This window comes from Phascolarctos cinereus, unplaced genomic scaffold (assembly GCF_003287225.1).
Source record: "Phascolarctos cinereus isolate Bilbo 61053 unplaced genomic scaffold, phaCin_HiC Scaffold_4;HRSCAF=312, whole genome shotgun sequence".
In the NCBI taxonomy this organism is placed as follows: domain Eukaryota; kingdom Metazoa; phylum Chordata; class Mammalia; order Diprotodontia; family Phascolarctidae; genus Phascolarctos; species Phascolarctos cinereus.
Genome location: NW_027555847.1, coordinates 500076396 through 500098615, shown reverse-complemented (window position 1 = coordinate 500098615; position 22220 = coordinate 500076396). Strand labels below are relative to the sequence as shown.

Below are 22220 nucleotides of genomic sequence, written 5' to 3'. Positions count from 1 at the left end.
AAAATTAAAAAAAAATACAAAATAGTACAAAATAATAGGAATTGTCATTTTACTAGCAAACAAAATTTCTGCTTGATAAAGTTTAATTGGCTTGTAGAATTCTCAATGCCATTACTGAGTGCTTATCAAATTAAAAAAATACATATACTAGGTAACTTTGGGGAATTACAGAAGAATGTGACCACTAAGAGTAATAGAAGAAGCTTGAGTTCCTTTTTATCCCATCTTATAACTTGAAAAAGCCCTGAAATCCCCAGGCCAATATTGTTTCAGGAATCTTTAGTCAAACTATTTTATAAAGATTTGGGTAAAATTTGGTGGGTGGGGGGATCAAAATAAAGAATAGATAATTCTTTACATGATTTCTATGCTCACAATCATTTCCAAACTGTTCATGTATAAACCTATTTTCCCAGCTATTCAAATTATTTATGTTTCCCAGTGACAAAAACTCACCAGTTTATATTTTGGTGCAAATATGCTTGAGCAACACATAGTAGTATCATTACCATAATAACTTCTGAAATTAAAACCTGTCTAAAACTCTATGGAAAGCTAACATCCAGTTCATTAACCATTCCTGTTAGTTTGTTTTCAATAATGCAAAAATGATTAGAAGTTTAATTTGTTAATCACCTGTGTTTTGACTGGCAGTAGATATATAATCCTCTACAGAAGTCTAAACTAGCCCTTGCAGAAAATAAAATGTGCTAATGCCTTATCAGGCCCAATAATACGAATAAAAAATTCAGTCATGCCTGAGTAAATCATTGAAGGTTGAACAATTAATTCCTCCTTAACTCTGTTTAATTATATAGGCAATGATGAACGCAAGTAGGAGAAAAGTCTATTTTTAATAAGATTTAGAGCATCACTCACCAATCATGTGATTTGCAACATGAACCTGAATATCCCATTCATTGTAGAAAACCATCTGACACTTGATGCACTGATAGGTCTTCTTCTGAGGAAACAAGTATAGACAAAGTTTACTTAAAAACATTATCCATTTAATTTTTTTGCCTCCCATTTAGCTATTTATAGCGGTAAACTGAGGTTATTCCCTGAAATCATGGTTGTACATTTGCTGTTAAATCAAAATTTTGGCTCAGTTTCAGACTATTTAAATCTCACCAAGGTAGAGCAAATATAATACTGTTAATAAAAGTTCTATACAGCTGCCTAGTTTCTCTGCCTCCAAGTTTCAGAGCCTTTTCAAAGACTAACTGAATAACACTCTGCTCCAAACATGGAAAACGAGGCGAGAGTTTGGAAGTTAAACTTGGAACAGTGGGAGATTAGGCATATCGTTTTCCTTCTGGAAATCTCTGACCAAAATCCCCTATTTTTCTCTTTCCTTTGGAGGAGAGTGAGAGGGGAGGAAGAATAGAGAGAGAAAAGGAAAAACAATAGAAGGGGAGGGAAGGGAGGAGGAGGTACACTGTACTAGAAAAAGCAACGGTTTTGGAGTCAAAAAACATGGGGCTTGAACCCCCAGCTCTTTCAATTGCTATGAGTTTTATGTGTAGTAAATTGATTAACTTCTCTGGGCCTCCAGTGTCTTCATCTGTAAAGTAAGGGAGTTGGGCCATTTCTAAAATCCTATGATTCCTAGGAAAGATTTCTGAGCAAATGGAAAGTCCAAAATTAGAATAAAACAATTTGTCTGGTATTTCATTTAGTGAACACAATGGAAAATTATTCCCACTCTCAAATCTCATCCAGATTAACCAGGTTATTTTTTTTTAAAAAACATACTTCCTTCTGCTGCGGGAAAAATCATTTACTCTCTGATTGATCTCCAAAAAAATCATCTAATCTTTTTTCTTCAATGATAAAGAAATGTAATATAACTAGCTAATTATTCTACAAATCAACTTTTAGTACCTTATTTTATTTAATTGATTTTATTTATTTAACTGATATCCAATAGTAATGCCACTATTAAGTTGGCCAGAAAAAGGGTGGACATTTATAAATAAATAACTAATCTCCTGGGTCAAAAAAATCTAGATGATATTTCGTGAAATTTTCACAAATAAGTGGCTAGCTAAGTTTCAGGAGTCCCCAAAGTAGTATTTCTCCCATTCATTGGTAAAGAGAAAAACCCATGAACTCAGGTATCAGGGCTTCAAAGCTTCATTTTGCTTGTTTTGTATCCCAGTACAGTACTCAGAAGCTCCCTGAATGGTTTCCCCAACTGTTAAACTGGTATGTGTTGTATGGGGGGGGGGGGGGAGGATGGGCAGTGTTACACTAGATGACCTTAAGGAGCTCTTTTGGCTCTAATATTCTATACTTGATCGATTTATTGATTGATTATACTCACAACTAAGTCATACAAATCCGTGATTGTGTTTTACATTGAAAAGCCTTTGGGAGATCAAAAAAACAAATGGACAAAAAAAGAACTCCCTTTCTAAAAACCAACTTTTACTGTTTTCTCCTGTTTGCCAGATCTTGAGGAGAATTATATTGGCATAGTCAAATATCACACCTTCTTATGGGGTTATCGACCATTCCTCCTTTCTTCTGAGACTTATAATAATACTTGTAGCAAATTTGGCTATGAAGGTTTTTAGTTAAAAATTCATATCTCTGAATATGGCTAATTTTTAAAGATTAAAATTTTTATAAAATTCAACAAAAATTAAATGTAGAAAGGAGGTTTCAGAGAACTTCTAATCTGAGGGTTAAAAATTATAAACACTAGTAATTTAATATCTTCTCAATCAGCATTATTTCTTCTATTTATTTTCCTATAACTACAGATGGTAGCCTTTGTAAAGCACAGGGGTTGGGTTGGAGTGTGTGTGGGGGGAGTAGTGTGCATTTTCAACTGAGGCAGCCCGAGACAGAATAATCTAGCACTGTCTGTACAGAAGGCAGGCGTGTATGAACTGAAGGTATTGAATCTAAATCTAACACAGATTTTTAAAGCCCTGACAATCACCACAGAAGATTTATAATGCTGAGCTGTTTACAAGATGCTTTTGATGTTGACATATAGAGCAACATGTGTTGTATAAATAACAATCAGTCCTTTTTCTTTAACATTATTTCCCTTTAGAACTAGTTAGAAAATATTTCTTACTCCCAGATGACCAACATTATATATTGTTTATTAGCATACTTCTAGCATTATTCCTGATATGTGACCTTGCTGAAAAACAAAGAAACATAAACTTAATGGCCGGTCTTTTCTCTTGTTAGCACAGTAAAACATACACCATGTCGAGGACTGTCTCCAAAAATTATGACTGATGAATATGTTGATGGAATAGACCCAATTTTTTTGTAGTCTAATAATAAAGAATAAAATCACTTGACAAGCCAAAAAAATAGCACTTACAAGGAGCTTCAAAATAATCTAGTGCATTTTCAGATCCATATAGGTAAGTTATGTACGTATGTGTATATGAAGGATGTTTTTTATGGGCAATAAGAAATCAAACAATTTTTTTGGCTTACAACAATTTCTAAAGTACTATGGTTTCCTTTTATTAACTAGGCAATATTCTAATCTCAATATATAAAATTGTGACTCAATAAGGATGGGATATGATCAAAAACATAATATAATAATTTTTTAATATTGTAGCATAAACTCAGGCTCTTTCCCCAGTTTTCATATTTCCAAAACTCATTTTATTTTTAAGGCTAAATAAGGAAGTGATTTGGAAATTATTTTAGGGTTATTATTATAATTATTATTTCTTATACTATACAATTTTATATATCATTTAAAATATACAAAATTAAAATCTTTTAAAAGAATACCTATTAGAACATAACATTTTAGATTTAAAAGCAACTTTAGATTTCTTGCCACTTCCTGTTCAATACAGCAATCTCCCTATGACAGTTTTGTACCAGCTCCATTTTTTAACGGTTCTAATTATCAGAAGTTCTTTATGCTGAGCCGAAATTGGCTTCCTCTTCTATCCATTGATTATGGTAATGTGGTGGTTTGCTCTCTTGACTTACACAAAACAAGTGCAATCCCCCCTTTTTCAGAATAATCCTTCAGTTATCTTAAGACAGCTATCATGGTACTCTCAAGTCCTCTCTTCCCAAAACTAAATATTACCAGCTTCTTAAACTGTTCTCCTTATCATATGGTTTCTCAGCCTTGTACAATCCCAGCTGTCTTCTTTTGGATCAGTTCATCAACATCTCTTTTAAAACAAAGTGCCCCAGCTGAAAAGAATATTGAAAACGTGGTCTGACCAGTGTGAAGAATGATAATGGGGGAGGGGGACACTATGCTCTCCCTTTGGAATGCAAGAGAGGAGAGAGAGAGAGAGAGAGAGAGAGAGAGAGAGAGAGAGAGAGAGAGAGAGAGAGAGAGAGAGAGAGAGAGAGAACAGAAAAAAAGACAAGTCAGATCATTTCTCTTAAAAGCAGATAAAAGTAGAAACAGCACTTCTATTGTTTTGGCCCCAGATTGGCCTTTATCAACGCTTAAGTTGTCAATTTGCTTGAAATGCTAATTTGGTACAATTTTTAAAAGACTTTTTTTTCATTAGCCCTTTTTTAATGTGCTACTTGGGAGTGGGATTGTCACTTCCTGATTGTTCTCTTTTGTTTTCTGATACTGATAGATGTAATTATCAGGGATACAACTTTTTCTTAGCACCTCATTATTTTTGATTGATTTTGAGAACAATTTAAATGTGCCTTTTTGACATTTTTGTTTTCAGTTATACTCTGGTTAAGGCACTCTGAGACTTTCAGGAAAGAGCACTTCATAAATTAAAAAAAATGATTAGGATAATTAATAATGTATAGGAACTTCTTTTAAACACTAAATATTCTGATTAACCCAACCCCACTCTGTTCACTCCTTTATTCCATATCCCAATAACTTTTATATACTATACTTGTTTTACAGTATACTAATTTGTACTCTCTTGCATAATACTTTATGTTTTCCACATGCCCTTATATTGAGTTAAAATTTTGCATTGTAAGATGATATTCACTTGTATAATACTTTTTAAATATCTTTTTTTTCATATGTGACTGATCTATATTCCAAACTAACATACAATCACCTTGAGATCAAGGATAGAATCACAGAAGATCAAAGTTAGAAGTGGTCTCAGAGACCATATAGTCCTAAGGATACCTAAAAAAAATCATTCTTTTGATATCTCCAAAAAGGGGCTATTAAGCCTTTATTAGAAGACCTCCAATAAGAGAAAGGCCTTAGGATGTATTTCTGTATAGCTCTGGTAGGATATTTTCTTACATTAAGTAGAAATTTGCTTTACTGTAATTACCATCCACTGATTACAGGATAATAGACTTAGAATTAGATGGAAATTTAGACGTCATTGAGTCCAAGCCCTCCAATTTATGGTTGAGGAAACTGGGATTCAGAGAGATTAATCGGCCTTTTCAGGGACACACAGCTATTAGGAATATGAGGTAGGTTTTGAACCCAGGTCTTCCAGACTTTATCTCCAGAGATTTATAGTTAAACTATGCACCCTCCCACTGCTTCAATTTTAGTCTTCTGGAGCTAAATAGAACATTTTTGACATTCTTTTGTATATCCATAAAAATGTTTCTTATATTATAATGCTCAATAAACAGTGGTACTCAATATGTCTGATTACTTGACCTTATAGGGATGCACTTGAATAAGTGCAGAAATGTCTATTATTGTCATTCTTTTGGGCCTGTATGTATCACAGAAGCCAGCTAGAGAATTCTGGTTGTTGTCACTATTACTTTCTGGCTGCCACTAGTATCCTTGGGAAGTCCAAAAGAATACTCCTAGCACTTTGGGTAGACCTTCTGTGAGATGAGAAAGCCTTTATTAAGTGCCTACCATGTGTCAGGCACTATGCGAAACACTTTACAAATTTTAGTTCATTTCCTCTTTACAACAACCGTGGGAGGCAGATGCTATTGTTATCCTCATTTTATAACTGAGGAAACTGAGGCAAACAGAAGCTAAGTGACTTGTCTAGAGTCACACAGCTAAGTGTCTAAGGTCACATTTGAACACAGGTTTCCCTGACTCTAAGACCAGCACTCTATCCACCGCAATATCAGGCTCAGGTAGATATGAATAAACAAGTAACAGGGGATGGGTTGTGATCTATATCACTAGGTAAACTATGTATATCAAGGAAATCACTGGTCCTTTGGAGTTTTGGAGTATAAATTAATGTATGCTAATCATTTGTCAAATAAGTGCAAGGAAGGGCAGGTGGAAGAACAATTACTTTTGAGAATATTCCCTCCCAGCATTACTATGAAAACTTGGAAGTAGTATATTTAGTCACCACTTGGGAAAATCTGTCTCTCAAGCAAAAATCTAAACATCTGCAATGTTTTATGCATATCAAGAATTACATTAAAATATTCCTGAAGACATTAAAGACCTATATGAAACCTAACAAATTCATTACATATATAAGAATATGCATACAGGTATGCATATATATGAAAATAAATAGATAAATTCATATGTTGGTATCTGATTGCTTCAGTAGCTTTTCTATAGCAGCACATACATATCACGATGAATAATTTGGCAAACATAGGACACAAACCTTTGAAAACTACTAAACCCTTAAGTAAATTCAATCCCCCAACAAAGGTAATCTTTATTAGAGCTAATGCATCTATCTTCCATAATGTTGCAAAGGATGTAAATTCATTCTCCATTCATCCCACCTTATTACTGGCTCCTAGAATGGATGTTAAGTACTTCATAAAAATTTTTACCATCCTTAGCTTCCTTTTCTGCTTCCTGGGAGAGATGCATAAACATCCGGGCATGCAGGCAGGCAAATGATACAGTAGATTAGTACAAATTATTACTAAACTGTCAATTTCAAAAGCACTTGTGTTTTAAAAAAGAATCCTTCTAATTTTCACAAAAGTTGAGAGCAATTTTTTTTAAGGTGAACAATGATCTTCTACTGAGTTCTTACGCAACATTGGAGTGGGAAAAGTCCTGGGATTAGAGTTAGCAAAATATGAATTTAAATTCTGAGCTGGATAGTTAACTGGATGTGTACCCCTGAGCAAATCACTTAATCTCTCTCCGCCTCAGTTTCCTCATCTGTAAAATGAAGAGGTTGGGCTCAATGTCCCCTAACGTTCTTTGCATCACCAATGTATGATATTTTGGGACCTTTTTTTTTTTTTTACCATTTTTCCCTTCACCTCCTCTCACCAATGACACTCATTCTATCTCATTTTTGGGATTTCAACAGCCATCCATCACTGTGAATTTAAACCTCATATTTTTGAGGGATGTTAAAAGCACAGCTGCCTTAGAATTTTAAATCACTTTCACTAAAGTTCTATTCTGATGTCTCATTGTGACACAGAGTTGACCTTGGGCTCCCAAAGACTACATCAGAAAAGCTCAAACTCTGTCAGGTCCTACCAAACTGGAAATTCTTTAAGTATAGCCCTAGCAATGAGCTTTATGTCCATTATCTAAGGACCATCCTAGCTAAGTTCAGAGAGGTTCATCACCACTAGCCTGGCCACCAGGTGATAGCATAATATGATCACAACAAACTGTGAGGTCTGTTTATGTGGGTGTACATGAGTTGTGATGCCCATTGGTAAAGGGAATTCCCACATTGATAATGAAAATCACAGACCTTTTAACATAATGAAGACAGTCTTGGAGCAGCAAGTACTGGGTGGTCAAACTCTGAGCTTCTATGGAAAAATGGATCTATGCAGTTTTAGAACATAACAAACTATTAACTATTGTAACAGATGAAGTCAACTAGCTAATGAAAAGTGTATTGGGTTTGGAGGCAAAAAACTTGGGTTGAATTCTGACTCTATCTCTTTAGGAGAGCTTTATATCTTCTCATCTTCCATTCTTCAAACATCTTTCCCTAGTGTCTGATATAAAAAAAAACGGCCCTTATCCTTGCAAAGGTCAAACCTACTAATGCACTCTTGATTAAAACATGTCCTGTCTTCTCCAGCAGATTCCCCTTGTATCATCACCATTTTTTCCCTAATCTTCAATCTCTTCTTATGTATTGGCTCCTTCCTTGCTATCTATAAACATGCCCATATCTACTTCATCCTTTAAAAATAAACAAAACAACAACCAAAAAAAACCTCTCTAGAAACTCTTATCTTCACTAGATATCATCTTATAATCATTCCTTCACTTTTTATCTAAAACCTTTGAAAAATATATCTGTACTTGGTGCTTTCCCTTCCTTTCTTCTCATTCTCTTCTATCTAAATCCTCTGCTATCTGGGAGATAGCATTCTCATTCAACTGAACTGCCCTGATAATTAAGAAGCTGCCAATAATCTCTGAATTGTAGATCAATCCTCATCATTCTAGATCTCTATAGAGCATTTGACTCTTATCACCTCTTAGATACTCTCTCCTCTTTGGGTTTTCATAACCATTTCTTCTTATTTCTCCTGATAGGTGTCTGACAGCAATCTCTCAGTCTACTTGGCTGGACCTTTATCCACGTCATGCTCACTAACTGTGGGGGTCACCTAAGGCTCTGTCCTGAGCCTTTTTCTCTTTTCTCTCTACTATCTCACATGACGATGGCATTGGCTCCCACGGGCTCAATCATCCTCCCTGTGTGGATGATTCTCACATCTATATATATATATCCATCCCTAGCGTCTGTGCTGCACACCTCCCACAGAACCAACTCCTTTGTGGACATTTTGAACTGGACGTTCGGAAGATAACTCAAACTCAGCGTGTCCAAATAACAACTCATTATCTATTTCCCTCGACCCTCCCCTGTTCTGAACTTCTCTATTACTACCGAGGATATTGCCATCTTGCCAGTCACTCCGGTTCATAATAATCCCAGTCTTATCCTAGGCCCTCTGCCAAATCTAGCACTTTTTTATGCCTTCATAATGCCTCTTGTACATTTCTACTTTACTCACACAGGCACCATGATAAGTTCAGGTATTCTCAACTCTCTTCCTACTTTTGTCCATCCTCTTCTTAGCTAGAAAAGTGATTTTCCTAAAGCAGAAGTCTAAACATGTCACTTTCCTACTCAATTCACTCCAGTGGCTCTCTATTAGCCCGAGGATCAAATATAGAGTCCTCTGTTTGGCCTTTACAATCTGGAGCCTTGCTACCTTCCAAGTCTTTTTACACATTATTCCCCTCAAAACATTCTACAATAAAATCACATTAGCCTATTTACTGTTCTCCACACACAAGACTCCACCTTTTCTTCCTGTGCCTTTTGCCCTGGCTGTTCCCCATTCCTGGCATACTTTCCCTCCTTATCCTTACTTCTTGGTATGATTAGCTTCCTTCAAACTCAACTCATATGTGACATTCTACAGAAGGCCTTTCCTGATTCCCCTAGCTGCTATAACCATTTCCTCTAATATTATCTTCTATCCACTCTCCATAGATCTTGTGTATACCCATTTATGCCCATCGTGTCTCGTCATTAAAACAGAAGCTTCTTGAAAGCTTTCACTAGAATGTGAACTCCTTGAGATCAGAGACAATGTTTGCTGTTTTTTGTATTCCTAGAGCTTAGCACAGTGCCTGGCACATAGAATAGGGTCTTAATAAGTGTTTCCTCACCAAGAAATGACAGGGTTGAACTCAATGGCTCCTTAGGTCCCTTCTAGCTCTAAATCTATAACCTTATTAATCTATGAAATATTTATACTGTCCTAATCTTTGAATATATAAATTCACTTTTTAGGGAAAAGGGGAATAGGAAGAAACTCTTCCTATGCACTAACACAGAACACTGCTGTTTGGAATATAAGATTTTTAAACACATCAAATACAAGGACAGTATTCTTCCAACTGGGTCTAGCAGGAGTTTCTGGTATTTACTCTAGTACATCTCCTCATTTCAGGAGCTCTGTGGATCTCTCCACTCACCCCCAAGAAAATTTAATAGAGAATGTCAAGGTAAATGATGGCAGATGGGCGAGGAGAAAGAGAAGGCAGAAAATCAAATGGTAATAATCAGTTGGCACTTCTAGGTGGCACATTGGACCTGGAGACAGGAAGACTCATTGTCCTGAGTTCAAATCTGGCCTCAGGCACTTAGTAACTCTATGACCCTGTGAAAATCACTTAACCTTGTTTGCCTTAGTTTCCTCATCTGTAGAATAAGCTGGAGAAAGAAATGGCCAACCAGTCCAGTATTTCTGCCAAAGAAGCCCCAAATGTGGGGTTGCAGAGTCAGAAAAGTAAAAAATGACTAAAATAACAATAATAATCATTTGAGACATAAAATATTTTAGCTTGGAAATTATATGAAAATAGATCATAGAAAATAAACAGCTCATATAGATATGAAGAGGCATCATGGAACAAAGGAGAAAAAAAATCAAACTATGAGTTGGAAAGATCTGACTTCAGGTTCTTCCTGTTCTTCCAGCTGTGTGACTCTGGGCAAGTCACTTAATCTCCCAATGCCCCAGGCAGCTTTCTACGACTATAATTTACAGAGTGGGTACTAACCTGTATACACAGATGACTAGCTTTATTTAAAGCTCTCTATACTAATGCCTCATCCCTCTCCCCTCAAAAAATCTGGTGTATATATATATATAATATATATATATATATATATATATATATATATATATTTATATTCTTCTAGTTGGCTGGCCCAGCTATTTGACTCACCTAGAAAGTTGTGAGCCATCTCATATAACTGCTGGTGCTCAGGCAATTCTTAGTAGAGACCCCTATCCTGGGATATTTCAATAGGTCTATGTTACCATAAAACTAGTTATTATTAGGAACTAAAATACACTTTTATTTTTGGAGACACCTTCATATTTATAAACTCTAATTCCTAATGCTCCAAGCCCAAAACAATTTTTATTAATAATGGGTATCTGGATAAGGTAAGACAGGCATTGTAACCCCACAAGGGTTGGAACAGGCAGGAGTAAAAGCTCAGAAGTGATTTCTTAGGTCTTGGTATGGGTAGACAGGGAAGAGTCATGGCAATGAACTTCCTAGAGACTTATGAAGCATCAGAAACACTTTCACAAATAATATGGTGATACAACCTGAAATCCACTGCTTTATAAGGGTCCATTGGCACAGATTTACAGGGAGGGTGTGGTAGTGAGAAAGAAAGACATTGAGAATAATAACCTTGAGAAAAGAAATATTCCTCTCCCCTGGATCTGGTGAAATCTAAAAATACAACAAAACTCTTTAATTCAAACCCCACAAATTCAAAATTTGGGATACTGAATAAAGATTACCAGAATGTGTATTTGTATATTTGTGTGTGTATGTGTGTGTGTGTGTGTGTGTGTGTGTGTGTGTGTGTGTGTGTGTGTGTGTGTTGGGGGTGGAATGATGGCAAAATAGGGCACCTAGCAACATCCATCTCTGTACACTAACACTTCAGGCATATATAATTTCACAGGTGTTAAGATTCTCTCCACCAAGGGAGACTGCAACCAGTCTATAATATAACAGAAAAGAGGTTAAATAAATTGTCATTGGCCACATAGCTAATAAGTCTTAGAGGCAAAATTTGAACTCTGGTCTTTCTGGCCCCATATCCAGTGCTCTACATTACATGCTTCCTCTATCCAATATGCATATTGATTAAAATAAACCAAGTATTCATTAAAATGGGTCTGGTAGAATGTGTTATCAGCACCATTTTGTGAGTTCTTACTATATGCATCTTACAGTAATAAAATTGTATTTCTTTACCAATATCCTATAATTGAGATTTTCCACTAATACTTTTCAATCAATTAGTCTTTTTAAAAAACTATAAACAGTAAATCTCTGAACAGAGACGAATAGAGAGTTGATCATCATGGATATTACCAAGGAGAGAAACAAAAATAAATCAATTCAATAAATATTTTTTTAGTGCCTACTATGTACTAGCACTATAATGGGTACTATGGGAGATAATTTTTTTTAAAGTTCAAGGCATGGTCAATTCAATTCAACTTTACAATCAATCATTTAAGTGACTACTATATAACAGACACAAGGGATACAAAAACAAAAACTAAAATTCCTTGCCCTCAAGGATTTTATATCCACTGGGGAGTTCCTTTTACTCAGAGAATTAACCCTGAAATGAAGACATGTGTGTCCTGAATGACAGTATTCAAATATAAAGTAATGTGTGAACAGATTAGTGATATAGGTTAAAGTCTATTATGGGGCATAGTGGATAGAGCGCTGGATTAGTTCAAATCTGGCCTCAGGTACTAGCTGTGTGACTATAGGCAGGTCACTTAACCCTGTTTGCCTCAGTTTCCTCATCTGTAAAATGAACTAGAGGAGGAAATGGAAAACCACTCCACCAAGAAAACTCCAAATGGAGTCACTAAGAGTCAGATGTTAAATGACTGACTGAACAAAAACAAATGTCCATTATAGAAGTTTTCTCTCCTCACCTCAATCATTAATAAATTAATACATACATTAATAAATGTTTAGTGAGTGATTGAGTCAGGTAGATATGGGCTAGAGTAGTGACAGGAAGGTTATATCAGAGGCAAGACTTCAGCTAACATTTAATGAATGGTAGGATAGACAGAGAGAAGGCGGGCATTCCATAATACCGAAAATGAATGAAAGGGCTGAGAAGAAATCGGTTTGAACAAAGAGATGGCTTCCTCCCTCAAAGGAGGAAGTTTAAAGTTAACAGTTTAATTGAGGTGGCTTTGCTAGTCATAAGAATGGAGGCAAGAATAAAGAAAAATAAAACTAAGACGTGTGCTAGAATTAAGTCTAGAAAAGGTTTCAGTGTTTAAAAAACTCGGCCTTCAGTAGTTGGGAGTGGTAGATAGATGCATTCTATATAGGCCTAAATGACAACAAAAGGGGAAATATACCTCTAAATTCCCTTCTGAAAACACTAATCACCTTTAACAAACATTACAAACTTCTGCAAAGATCTACACTCAACTCAACATATTGCCTCCTACTGTAGAAGAAAAAAACCAAGCAGAATATTGTGATATTCATGATTTTATTTCATTAACACAGGTATGCAAATAAATATTCTGATTTTGGCAGCACAATAATAGACTTAATAATAATTTGGAAAACAATCTTACTCTCAAAAAACATTTTAAATGAGTCTCCTAGTTCCTGCTTCAAAGTAAATGTTAAGAGTAACTATTGGTATGTCAAAAAGGAACTATAGCTTCTAAAAGTGAGGACTAAATGAAGCACTGGGAGAATGTGACTCCATATTCATTAACATTCAATAAAATGGCATGAAGAATGGAGTCATTTACTTAGATTGCAGAAATTTAAGTAAGGAACTAACCAATAAGAATCTCACCATGATCTATCTTTATGCTTAGGAAGAGTTCTAGCTTTCCTTCAAATACTTAGGATCATAGATTTACAATTGCAAGGGGCCTCAGGGATTACTAAGCCTCATTTTACAGATGAAGAAACTGAAGATTCTAAAGATAAAGTTATTTGCCTAATAAGGTCACACAAATAAGTGTAAACGACAGAACCAAGTCTCGAACTCACATCTTCTGACCCTAAATACTGCACCCTTTCTACCACACACCACTTAATTTAATTCTTTTCTAAAATTTAACATTCAATGCTGAAAATTGAGAACTGTTTTTTGGTTCAATGAAAATAACGTCCAGTGTTTTGAAAACTTTAAGCACTGCATAAATATGTTGTTGTTGTTATTATTATTATTATTCCATTAATCTATCTCTATCACACCTTTGAAATTTCTTTTGGTGGTCAATTTTGACATCTTTCACTATTAATTTTTCTTACATTCTCCAGGTCTGAGCCTTCCACCTAATAACTACCTTGTTGATCTCATTTTACATTATCACTTCAGCTGCTGTTCATTCTTACGACTAGCAAAACAACCTCAGCTAGAATGTAAACCTTTTGAGGGAGAAGGCCATTTCTTACATTTCCTTCACATCCCTTCAGAGAGTCAATGTTCTGCAGGCAGCAGACACATAATAAATGTTATCTATTGGATAATTCATTCCTTAATCTTTTCCTCTTCATCCAGTCACAAATAACTACTAATGTCTTTGTTATTTTGACTTATGCATCTCTCTGCCACATTTTTACAAACCAAAGACGCTACACTTGAAAAGACTTGAACAGGGCAGATTAAGTGGGGAGAAAACTACTATAAGCAAGGTAGAAATCACAAGAGCATGAATTTGTTGTGCTGAAGTAGGGAGATAGGGAAATTCAAGAGAAACTAAAAGAAAAAAAATTGAGTGAACTAGTGAGATCATCAGAGATCTAAGGAGAAGGAAGGGAGACATTTTACTTTTAGATATCTTCTATGGTCTTCCCCACCCCTCCCCCCCGACCCAGTCTCCCCTTTTCAGTTGCTTTCATAATGAAAGTTCATAGATCTCCCTTGCACAACACTACCACAAAAGGACCTTGTGGTTAGGAATGTATATAGAGAAGAAGATTGAAAAGGGGCATCATCATAGCACATACTGGCCATCATCAAATTATACAAATACCCAGGCTAAATATTTCTGGTAACGAAAATAAGGACAGAAGGAACTGCATGGTAGGGGGAAAAATTTTGCTTAAAACTTATTTAGACAGATTGCCTTAGTATTTAATTTACTTCCTAGAAGCAAATGGAAAATTTGGGGAGGTGTATTAACTCTTTATGAAAATTAGCATATTGCTTAATGAATTATTGCTAGTAACTGAATAAATGGTACTTTAGTGAGAAGGCTTTCCTCAACATGATAGGCATTAAGAATTCATGATCTTTGCCTCCTCCTTTTCTTCAAAACCTGATTTTTCTCCCACTTACAGCACCTTGTTTCCTTAAATTAATTCTTTCTCTCTTTCGCTACTGCCAAAGAACACTAGTAACTGCATGTTTCGATTACAGAAACCTTCTACCTTTCTAATCTCCCCTCTTGTGGCTATTTCCTACACATTGTTTCCAAAGTTATTGTCCTCAGCTACGTCCAGCCTTTGTTCGGTTAAAGAAATACAGTTAAAGAAATATTGATTTCCAAAAATTTCTAAAACTCTCCTCCTGACCTACTCCTGTTTTGTTTTCTGGTCCTTCAAATCCTCCCATTTATATTCCTTTTCAGCATTCATTTGAAACAACCCAGTTGGTGTCACACTCAAATACAAATGCTGTCACTAAAACTAAACTTAGGATCCCAGCAGGCTGTATATTCACTTAGAAAACCACATATTAACATTATCTATGTTCTTTTGTATTTTCATTTATTTTGTTGACTCATTTCCCAACTACATTTTAATCTGCATTGAGAAGTGATGCCTCTTATGATGCCTCTGGTACAGTGATAAACCACAGGACCTAGATTCATGAAGACCCACATTCAAGTTTTGCCTAAGCCACTCACTGTATGATTTTAGGCAAGTGTCTCAGTGTCTCTGGACATCAGTGTCTTCATCTATAAAAAAGAGTTGGATTGAATGCCCTCTAAGGTCCTTTCTAGCTCTAGATAAATGATCCTTTTTTCTATCTGTTTCCATTTTGGGCTCTTCATGCCACTACTCCACGTTGAAATAGCTTTCCCACTGATGCATGTCAGAGCACCTCACTCCTTTCTTCCAAATTGTTTCTGAAAATCCACCTGCTCTATGAAGCTTGTTAGCAATTACACCCACACAGCGCTCTGGTTGTTTACTTTATTATTCCTGGGGTTTGTGTCCTTAGACAGTTCTTCAGGACTAGGGGTGTGTTTATTGCCCTTTACCTGATAGAAAATGTAAGCATACTTAGAGTGAGTGCCCTATGAATAAAGAAAGAGGAAAGCACCAGAGATTTTTCTACCAACTCACCCAAGTATGGCTTGGAATTATCAGGGCGTTGTCTTATGGTGTCCTCATTTTTTTTTTAAAGTCTTTTCAGGAAAAAAAAGTAGTCTGCCCCATAGCCTTCTTATTCCCATAAACAGTATTAGAATAAAATTTCTCCAGCTATCTATGAGCATTGCAACACTTACAGCAGTGAAGTGGTGGATGGACAGTTAGTTTCACTAACTGCTGCCAAGTTGCCTATTCATGGGGTGCTGAACAATGCTGATGTCTTCTGATTAATTCATGGGCAGGACAAGATTGCTGCCACCAAATATGCCTAGGTTGAGAATCATAGAGTTAGAAAGGACCTCAATTCAAGAGATCATTTAGTCTCTCCCCTGACCTCAAATTAACCCGTTGAGATTCTAGGGGCATCTTTAAAATGGTTCTGCTCCATATTTAACGATGCTGAAAATTTCCTATCTATGAAATGTTGCCCCATGGGGACGCTGCAGGGCCCATTTATTATTGTTGTTGTTTTTTAGGAGGAGTCCATTTTAAAACAGAGACAGATAATGTTCTACAGTGGAAATAGTCAAATCCCAGCTTTGCCTATGTGAAACCAGGCATACCCCTTTCCCTCTGTTGGCCTCAATTTCTTCACCTATAAAATGAGGGGATTGAAATAGATTATTTCTAAGGTTCTTTTCTGCTCTAAATTTATGAGCCTATGTTAAAGAGCATGGAGGCAAAAACAGAGATTTAGGAGATTAGGGGAAGAATCTTGTACTTCTTCCTGATGGTTTGAAAGGTGATCACAATGACTTTTCACTCCCTTTCCATAAAGTTCCGTTTATCAATAAACCTTGAATCACATATTTAAAAGAAAACAGAATTTTCTTATAAGAAGTTGCTTGCTAGGTACTCATGTGACAGTATGCGTATTTTTAAAAACTTCTCCAAAGCTATCTCCAAGGTATATGGGTGATCATACTTTCTATCTAAATGTACTTATGTTTTGTAGGCTAACTTTTCCTACCATGAACCATGTGAGGCTGTGGACTTTTTGAATCTATGTCATGTTCTACTATGAATGCAAAAAACAGTCTAAATATTACTACATGGCTATTGTGAATTGATGTTACTTCTTTCAAGTATCATATCAGTTCCAAGCTAAGCTAGCATTTCAAATTTTATCACACCAGTCCCTGTACTGGTCCTTGGGGAATTGCGCTAATCATTGATCTTCCAACAAGTCTACTACAAAGTTTTTAACTTCAATAATCCTGTATTAAGTCTACCCCAATGCCTAAATGTGGGACAGAAGTGACTCCATGTTCTCAAAGGCTATGCCAGTAAAACATAAGTCTTAGAAAGTTTTGTCATACTGGAAAGGCTGAGATTATGGTCCTAGCAAACGATTTGTGTTTCCTTCCAGAGGATCACTTAGCTGAGTATGAAGAGGTTCATCACTAGTAAGCAGGTGGTTTTGTGATGAATTCTTTGGCTATGGAAACTCATGGAACAAATAAAAATAAAGATGGTTCTCAGTCCAGCCTGTGTGGCCCTTTTCTGATTCATCAGTTATGATAGCAGAGTGGTGGAAAAGGGGACAGAGGATGCTAACAATCAACATTTTTAGACCATCTATAAACTTTAACTTAGCAGTCGGTACTCCAAAAGTGAGATACTTGTCAAATCATCAGCAAATGGATCGACTGTTGAAGGAGCTAAATCATACCAGTCTTGAAAGTTTCTCTGTAAAGGAAATTAGAGAGAAGGAATTTGAGGCCACATGGAAGAATGGTTCATAAGTACTTTTTATAGAGGAAAAGAAAGGAACGAAAATGATTCTAGTATACACCCCAAAACAACAAGAAATATATATTTTCCATGACTACTTCATTGGACATTTGGTCATCTTGAATCCCAATACCCATGCTGAGTATTTGCAAAATCATCACTGTGAAAATAATTGTAGCTTATGCATCACATCAGTTACAGAGGATGAAAAAGAGAAGAAATTGGATGAATAACTCAAATGTTGCTGTCACTTCAGCTGTGTCTGCTTCTCTGTGACCCCCAATTGGGGTTTTCTTGGCAAAGATACTGGAGTGGTTTGCCATTTCCTTCTCCAACTCATTTTACAGATGATGAAACTAAGGCAAATAGGGTTAAGTGACTTGCCCAGAGTCACACAGCTAATAAGTGTCTGAGGCCAGATTTGAACTTAAAAGAAGAGTCTTCCTGCCTCCAGGCCTGGCACTCTGTGCGCTAACTACCAGAACAACGCTTTCATCTCAGAATAAAGATAGTGATGAATAATATGTCACTAAAACAGCTCTCATTTTTAAAAGCATTTGATAATGAAAGTTAAGTAATGGAAAGAAGAAATGACACCACCACCGACTATAATAATTTTGTACTGAACTTTAAACAATGTAAATCAATTGCTGTTAGCAAGGAGACTGAAAGAGCCTAAAAAGGGTCTTACCAGTTAATCCCTGACAATTGCCATGTAAAAAGGTATTTAGAATATAAACTCATTTGTAAACCTTATGAATAAGCATAATGGATGATTATAAGTAGTGTCACTTCACAAAGCAAAGAGAAGCAATGAAAAATTAAATCAGTTTTTAAAATGCTTGGAACACTAAATATAATGTCAGTCTTTTTTGGTGTATGGATCAGTTTTGCTGATTTTTCCCTGTAACAACTCAAAAGTTGACTGTCCACGCAACAAAGATCAAATGGATGAAGACTGTCTATAGCCCAGATAATGACTTGAAGCGTTCATCAGTATGTGTACCTGAGATGGGCAATACAAATGGACAATGAATTGGGCTAACAATTAAATAGAAGAGTTGGCTAGATTGCCTTCATGTAATTACAGAGCTCCTTTAATGACCCCCAACTTGTCTTGGAAATAAAGGGCCATTTTTAAAATACCAATACTCTACCAGTGTTGTTCTATGGTAGAGAGCCATGGAATACAAGAGTCTCATAAGAACTAAAAATGACTATGATGGCGACTATGATGGCAGAGAACAAGGAAGAGGTACATGATGAGGGTGAGCAGGCTACAACACATAACAATGAAGAACTGCACACAAGAACAGGGGTACAATATGTCACCAGGAAAATTCATGATAGAAAAAGAAGATGGGCTAGTCAACATGGCAAGAGAAAGGGATGGCAGGAGATCTCAGATCTATTTGAATATAATAACCTTTGTAGCAGAATAATTATAGGCTCTATGCTCATGGCTTCTCCTGTCATTTGTCAGTAGGCACTCAGTGACTGGTTCCTTGCTTTGTCTTTGAGTAATAGAGTTTTACTTTTGATGGCCAAATGGCCAATATGTGTGGTCACCATACTAAGTTAAATTCTAATTTTCTAGGTCTTCCATTAAACCTCTGAAGCTCTTTCTGCTTCCTTATTTCTTAAACTAAAGTAATACATGTGAAATTCCCCAGACAGTCCTTGGATCCACCTTAAATAGGGCAATTTTAACAGTATTCTTTGTCTAACTCATCAATACCTCTTCTATATCCAAATGTACCATAGACTTTCCTTTGTTCTATCTTTCAGACTCTGAATCATCTGAAGAGTCTTTCCAAAACCTACAAAATTTCATGTTTACCGACTAAATCCTATGTCCTGGTGAGTAACCTAAATTTGTCACCAACTTCATTTATTCCATATTTCATCCCAAGGGGTTTTATCTTATCTTGACGAGCAACACTTTAAAAAACCCACTGCTTCACTAACCATACCCTTGTTGCTTGTGTTTTGTAAAATTCCTTACTGAGGCACATGTATAGCTTACTATAATTTTTTTTCTTTTTGTCTTATTTTTACTTGCTTTAATTTTATTTCATTAAGTTCTCTCTCAATGATGGACTTTAACCTAAGGTGCCTTCAAGGAGATTTAGTTCCTTGCCTATGATTACTTTTTCCACCTACATGTGCATCCATTCTCCTGAGTTTACTCCTTTATATTTATTGCTTGACATTGTGCATAACCTTAGAGCACATACAATAATAATATAACTTTGTAGATTTAGACACCTCACTGCTCCTTATTCTTCCTAGGTTCTACCCTTTGCTTTCTACCATTTCAATCTCACTTTCCCCTCACTTTTGCTAACTCTATGGAATTATGATAACTTATTTAGATGCTCGCTTACTTAATCACGTCTAAACATTTTTTAAACATAGATGAAATCATTCTTGATTTTAATAACAAACATTTATTAAGTAACCACTGAGTCTTTGACACCATACTAGGTGATACTATCCCAGTATTTTGTTATATACCATGCCATAGAATTATGAACATAATCTCTGCCTCAAGTCACTCCCCTCTCTATGCATCTTTTACTCAGCTGCCAAATTGATATTCCTGAAGCAGAGGTCTGACCAGGTCACTCTTCTGGTAAACCTCAACGGAAATAACGATACTAAAAAATCAACTACAAGCCCTTATGCGGGTCATTTAAACCCTCTTATAACCTGGCTACAATCTACCTTTCTATTAGCTTTATATGGTCAAGCCAACTGGCCTTTGTACCTTTCACACAAAATGCTTCACCTCTCATCTTCATGCCTTTGCACAGGATCCTCATGCCACTCCTAATGCCCCAGGCCTAGAATGAACACTTTCTCCAACCTATTTCGTAAAATCCTTAACTTCCTTCAAAACTTAGCTCAAGCTCAGCTCTTTACATGAGGCTAGGTGGCTCAGTGGATATAGTGTGAGGCTTTGGAGTTAGGAAGAGTTCAAAATCTGACTTCAAGCGCTTACTAGCTGTGTGACCCTACACGAGTCACATAATCCTGTTTGCCTCAGTTTCCTCAGCTGTAAAATGAGCTGGAGAAGGAAATGGCAAACCACTCCAGTATCTTTGCCAAGAAAATCCCAAATGGGGTCATGGAGAGTAGACATGACTGAAACTATAGAACGACTTTCTAGTGTAAACCTTCCACTGCCAAATATTTTGCCTTGTACATCAGTATGTCAAACTCAAATAGAAGCAAGCCACTAAAAAAAAAAAAACATAAAGAAAAGGATGCTTGTGCTTGTGCTGATTTAGAAAGCCACATGTTAACATTATCTCTGTTCTATTGCATTTTTATTTATTTTGTTAAATATTTGCCAATTATATTTTAATCTGATTCTCCTGTACTCAGGAATGTTTACAGCAATACGCTGCCCATGTTTGACATATGTTTGCTCTTGCTGCTACTGAATTAAATGTGATATGTGTTTTGTTTTTGTTTATAAGTGTTCATGTTATTTTACCCAAAGGAACATAAGTTCCTTCAGTGCAGGGAATAGACTAGTGCTTGGCATATAGGAGGCACTACATAAATACTTTTTTCAAACAATACTTGATTAAAAAAAGATATTTAAAGAATTTAAACAATATCCTGAAATCAGAAAATTTGGAGACCTATATAACAAATTTAACAGCAACTATTTTGCATATCAGAGCAGCCAGATGGCACAGCGGATACAGTGCCAGATCTAGACTCAGGAAGACTTATCTTACTGAGTTCAAATGTGGCCTCACACACTGACTAGTTGTGTGACCTTGGGCAAGTCACTTAACCCTGTTTGCCTCAGTTTCCTCATCTGTGAAATGAGCTGGAAAAGGAAATGGCAAAACACTCTAGGATCTTTGCCAACAATACCTCAAATGGGGTCATAAAGATTTGGATATGACTAAAAATGACTGAATAACAACAACATATTTCACATATCATTATTGTACTGAAGATAATTATTTCTACAGTGTCTATTAAGTTCTGGACATAGCATCACAGAACCAGATGTGGAAAGGACCTTAGAGGTCCCTTATCCTAATCCCTTGTCTCATACATGAGGAAACTGAACCCCAGAGATATTAAATGTCATATTGATAGTATGGAGCAGAGATGGGATCCAGATTCAGTCATTCTGATTCCTGGTTTGACATTTCTTCCACTATATCAGCTCACATTTAATTTAATAGAGGCAAGAACAAACATTTTTGAATGCCTACTATGTACAAAGCACTTTTTTTTTGTTCAGAATACAAATATCAAACATAAACCCTCCTGGAGTTTACACATTAACAGGACAGATAAGACAGGAGACAAATATCTATAATCCAAATCAAAATATGGTAAATATATTATACAACAAAACAGCAGTGGAGGTTTGAGGAGGTGTTGCTCAGTTTTAAGTCTTCAGAAAAATTTCAACTCTATTTTTTCTCTTCCATTAAATATAATCATTAAGCTTCACTTATTCAATAGATATTTACTGAGCAACTATTATAAACCAGATTTTAAGCTCTACAAAGATTTATAAAACACAGAGTTTCCTGCCCTGAAGGAGCTTTTAATTTAGCTATTCGTGTGTACAGGTAGTGTACACAAGTAGCTTCAACAGAAGGCA

At 35.9% G+C, this 22220-nt stretch overlaps 1 protein-coding gene across 13 annotated transcripts in view; it reads right to left on the bottom strand.

Moving 5' to 3' along the window:
- The window catches only part of ZNF521 (zinc finger protein 521), a 345041-nt gene that overhangs the window by 154765 nt on the left and 168056 nt on the right, over nt 1–22220 (bottom strand). For 10 of the 13 annotated variants that reach the window (XM_078153455.1, XM_078153456.1, XM_078153457.1 and 7 more), the window contains one exon: nt 880–964. In XM_078153455.1, coding sequence (XP_078009581.1) covers nt 880–964 — 85 coding nt within the window. Of the gene's footprint in view, nt 1–879; nt 965–15981; nt 16113–22220 lie in introns of those variants that run through there. The other 3 variants (XM_078153451.1, XM_020968720.2, XR_013486230.1) reach the window with 2 other exon arrangements.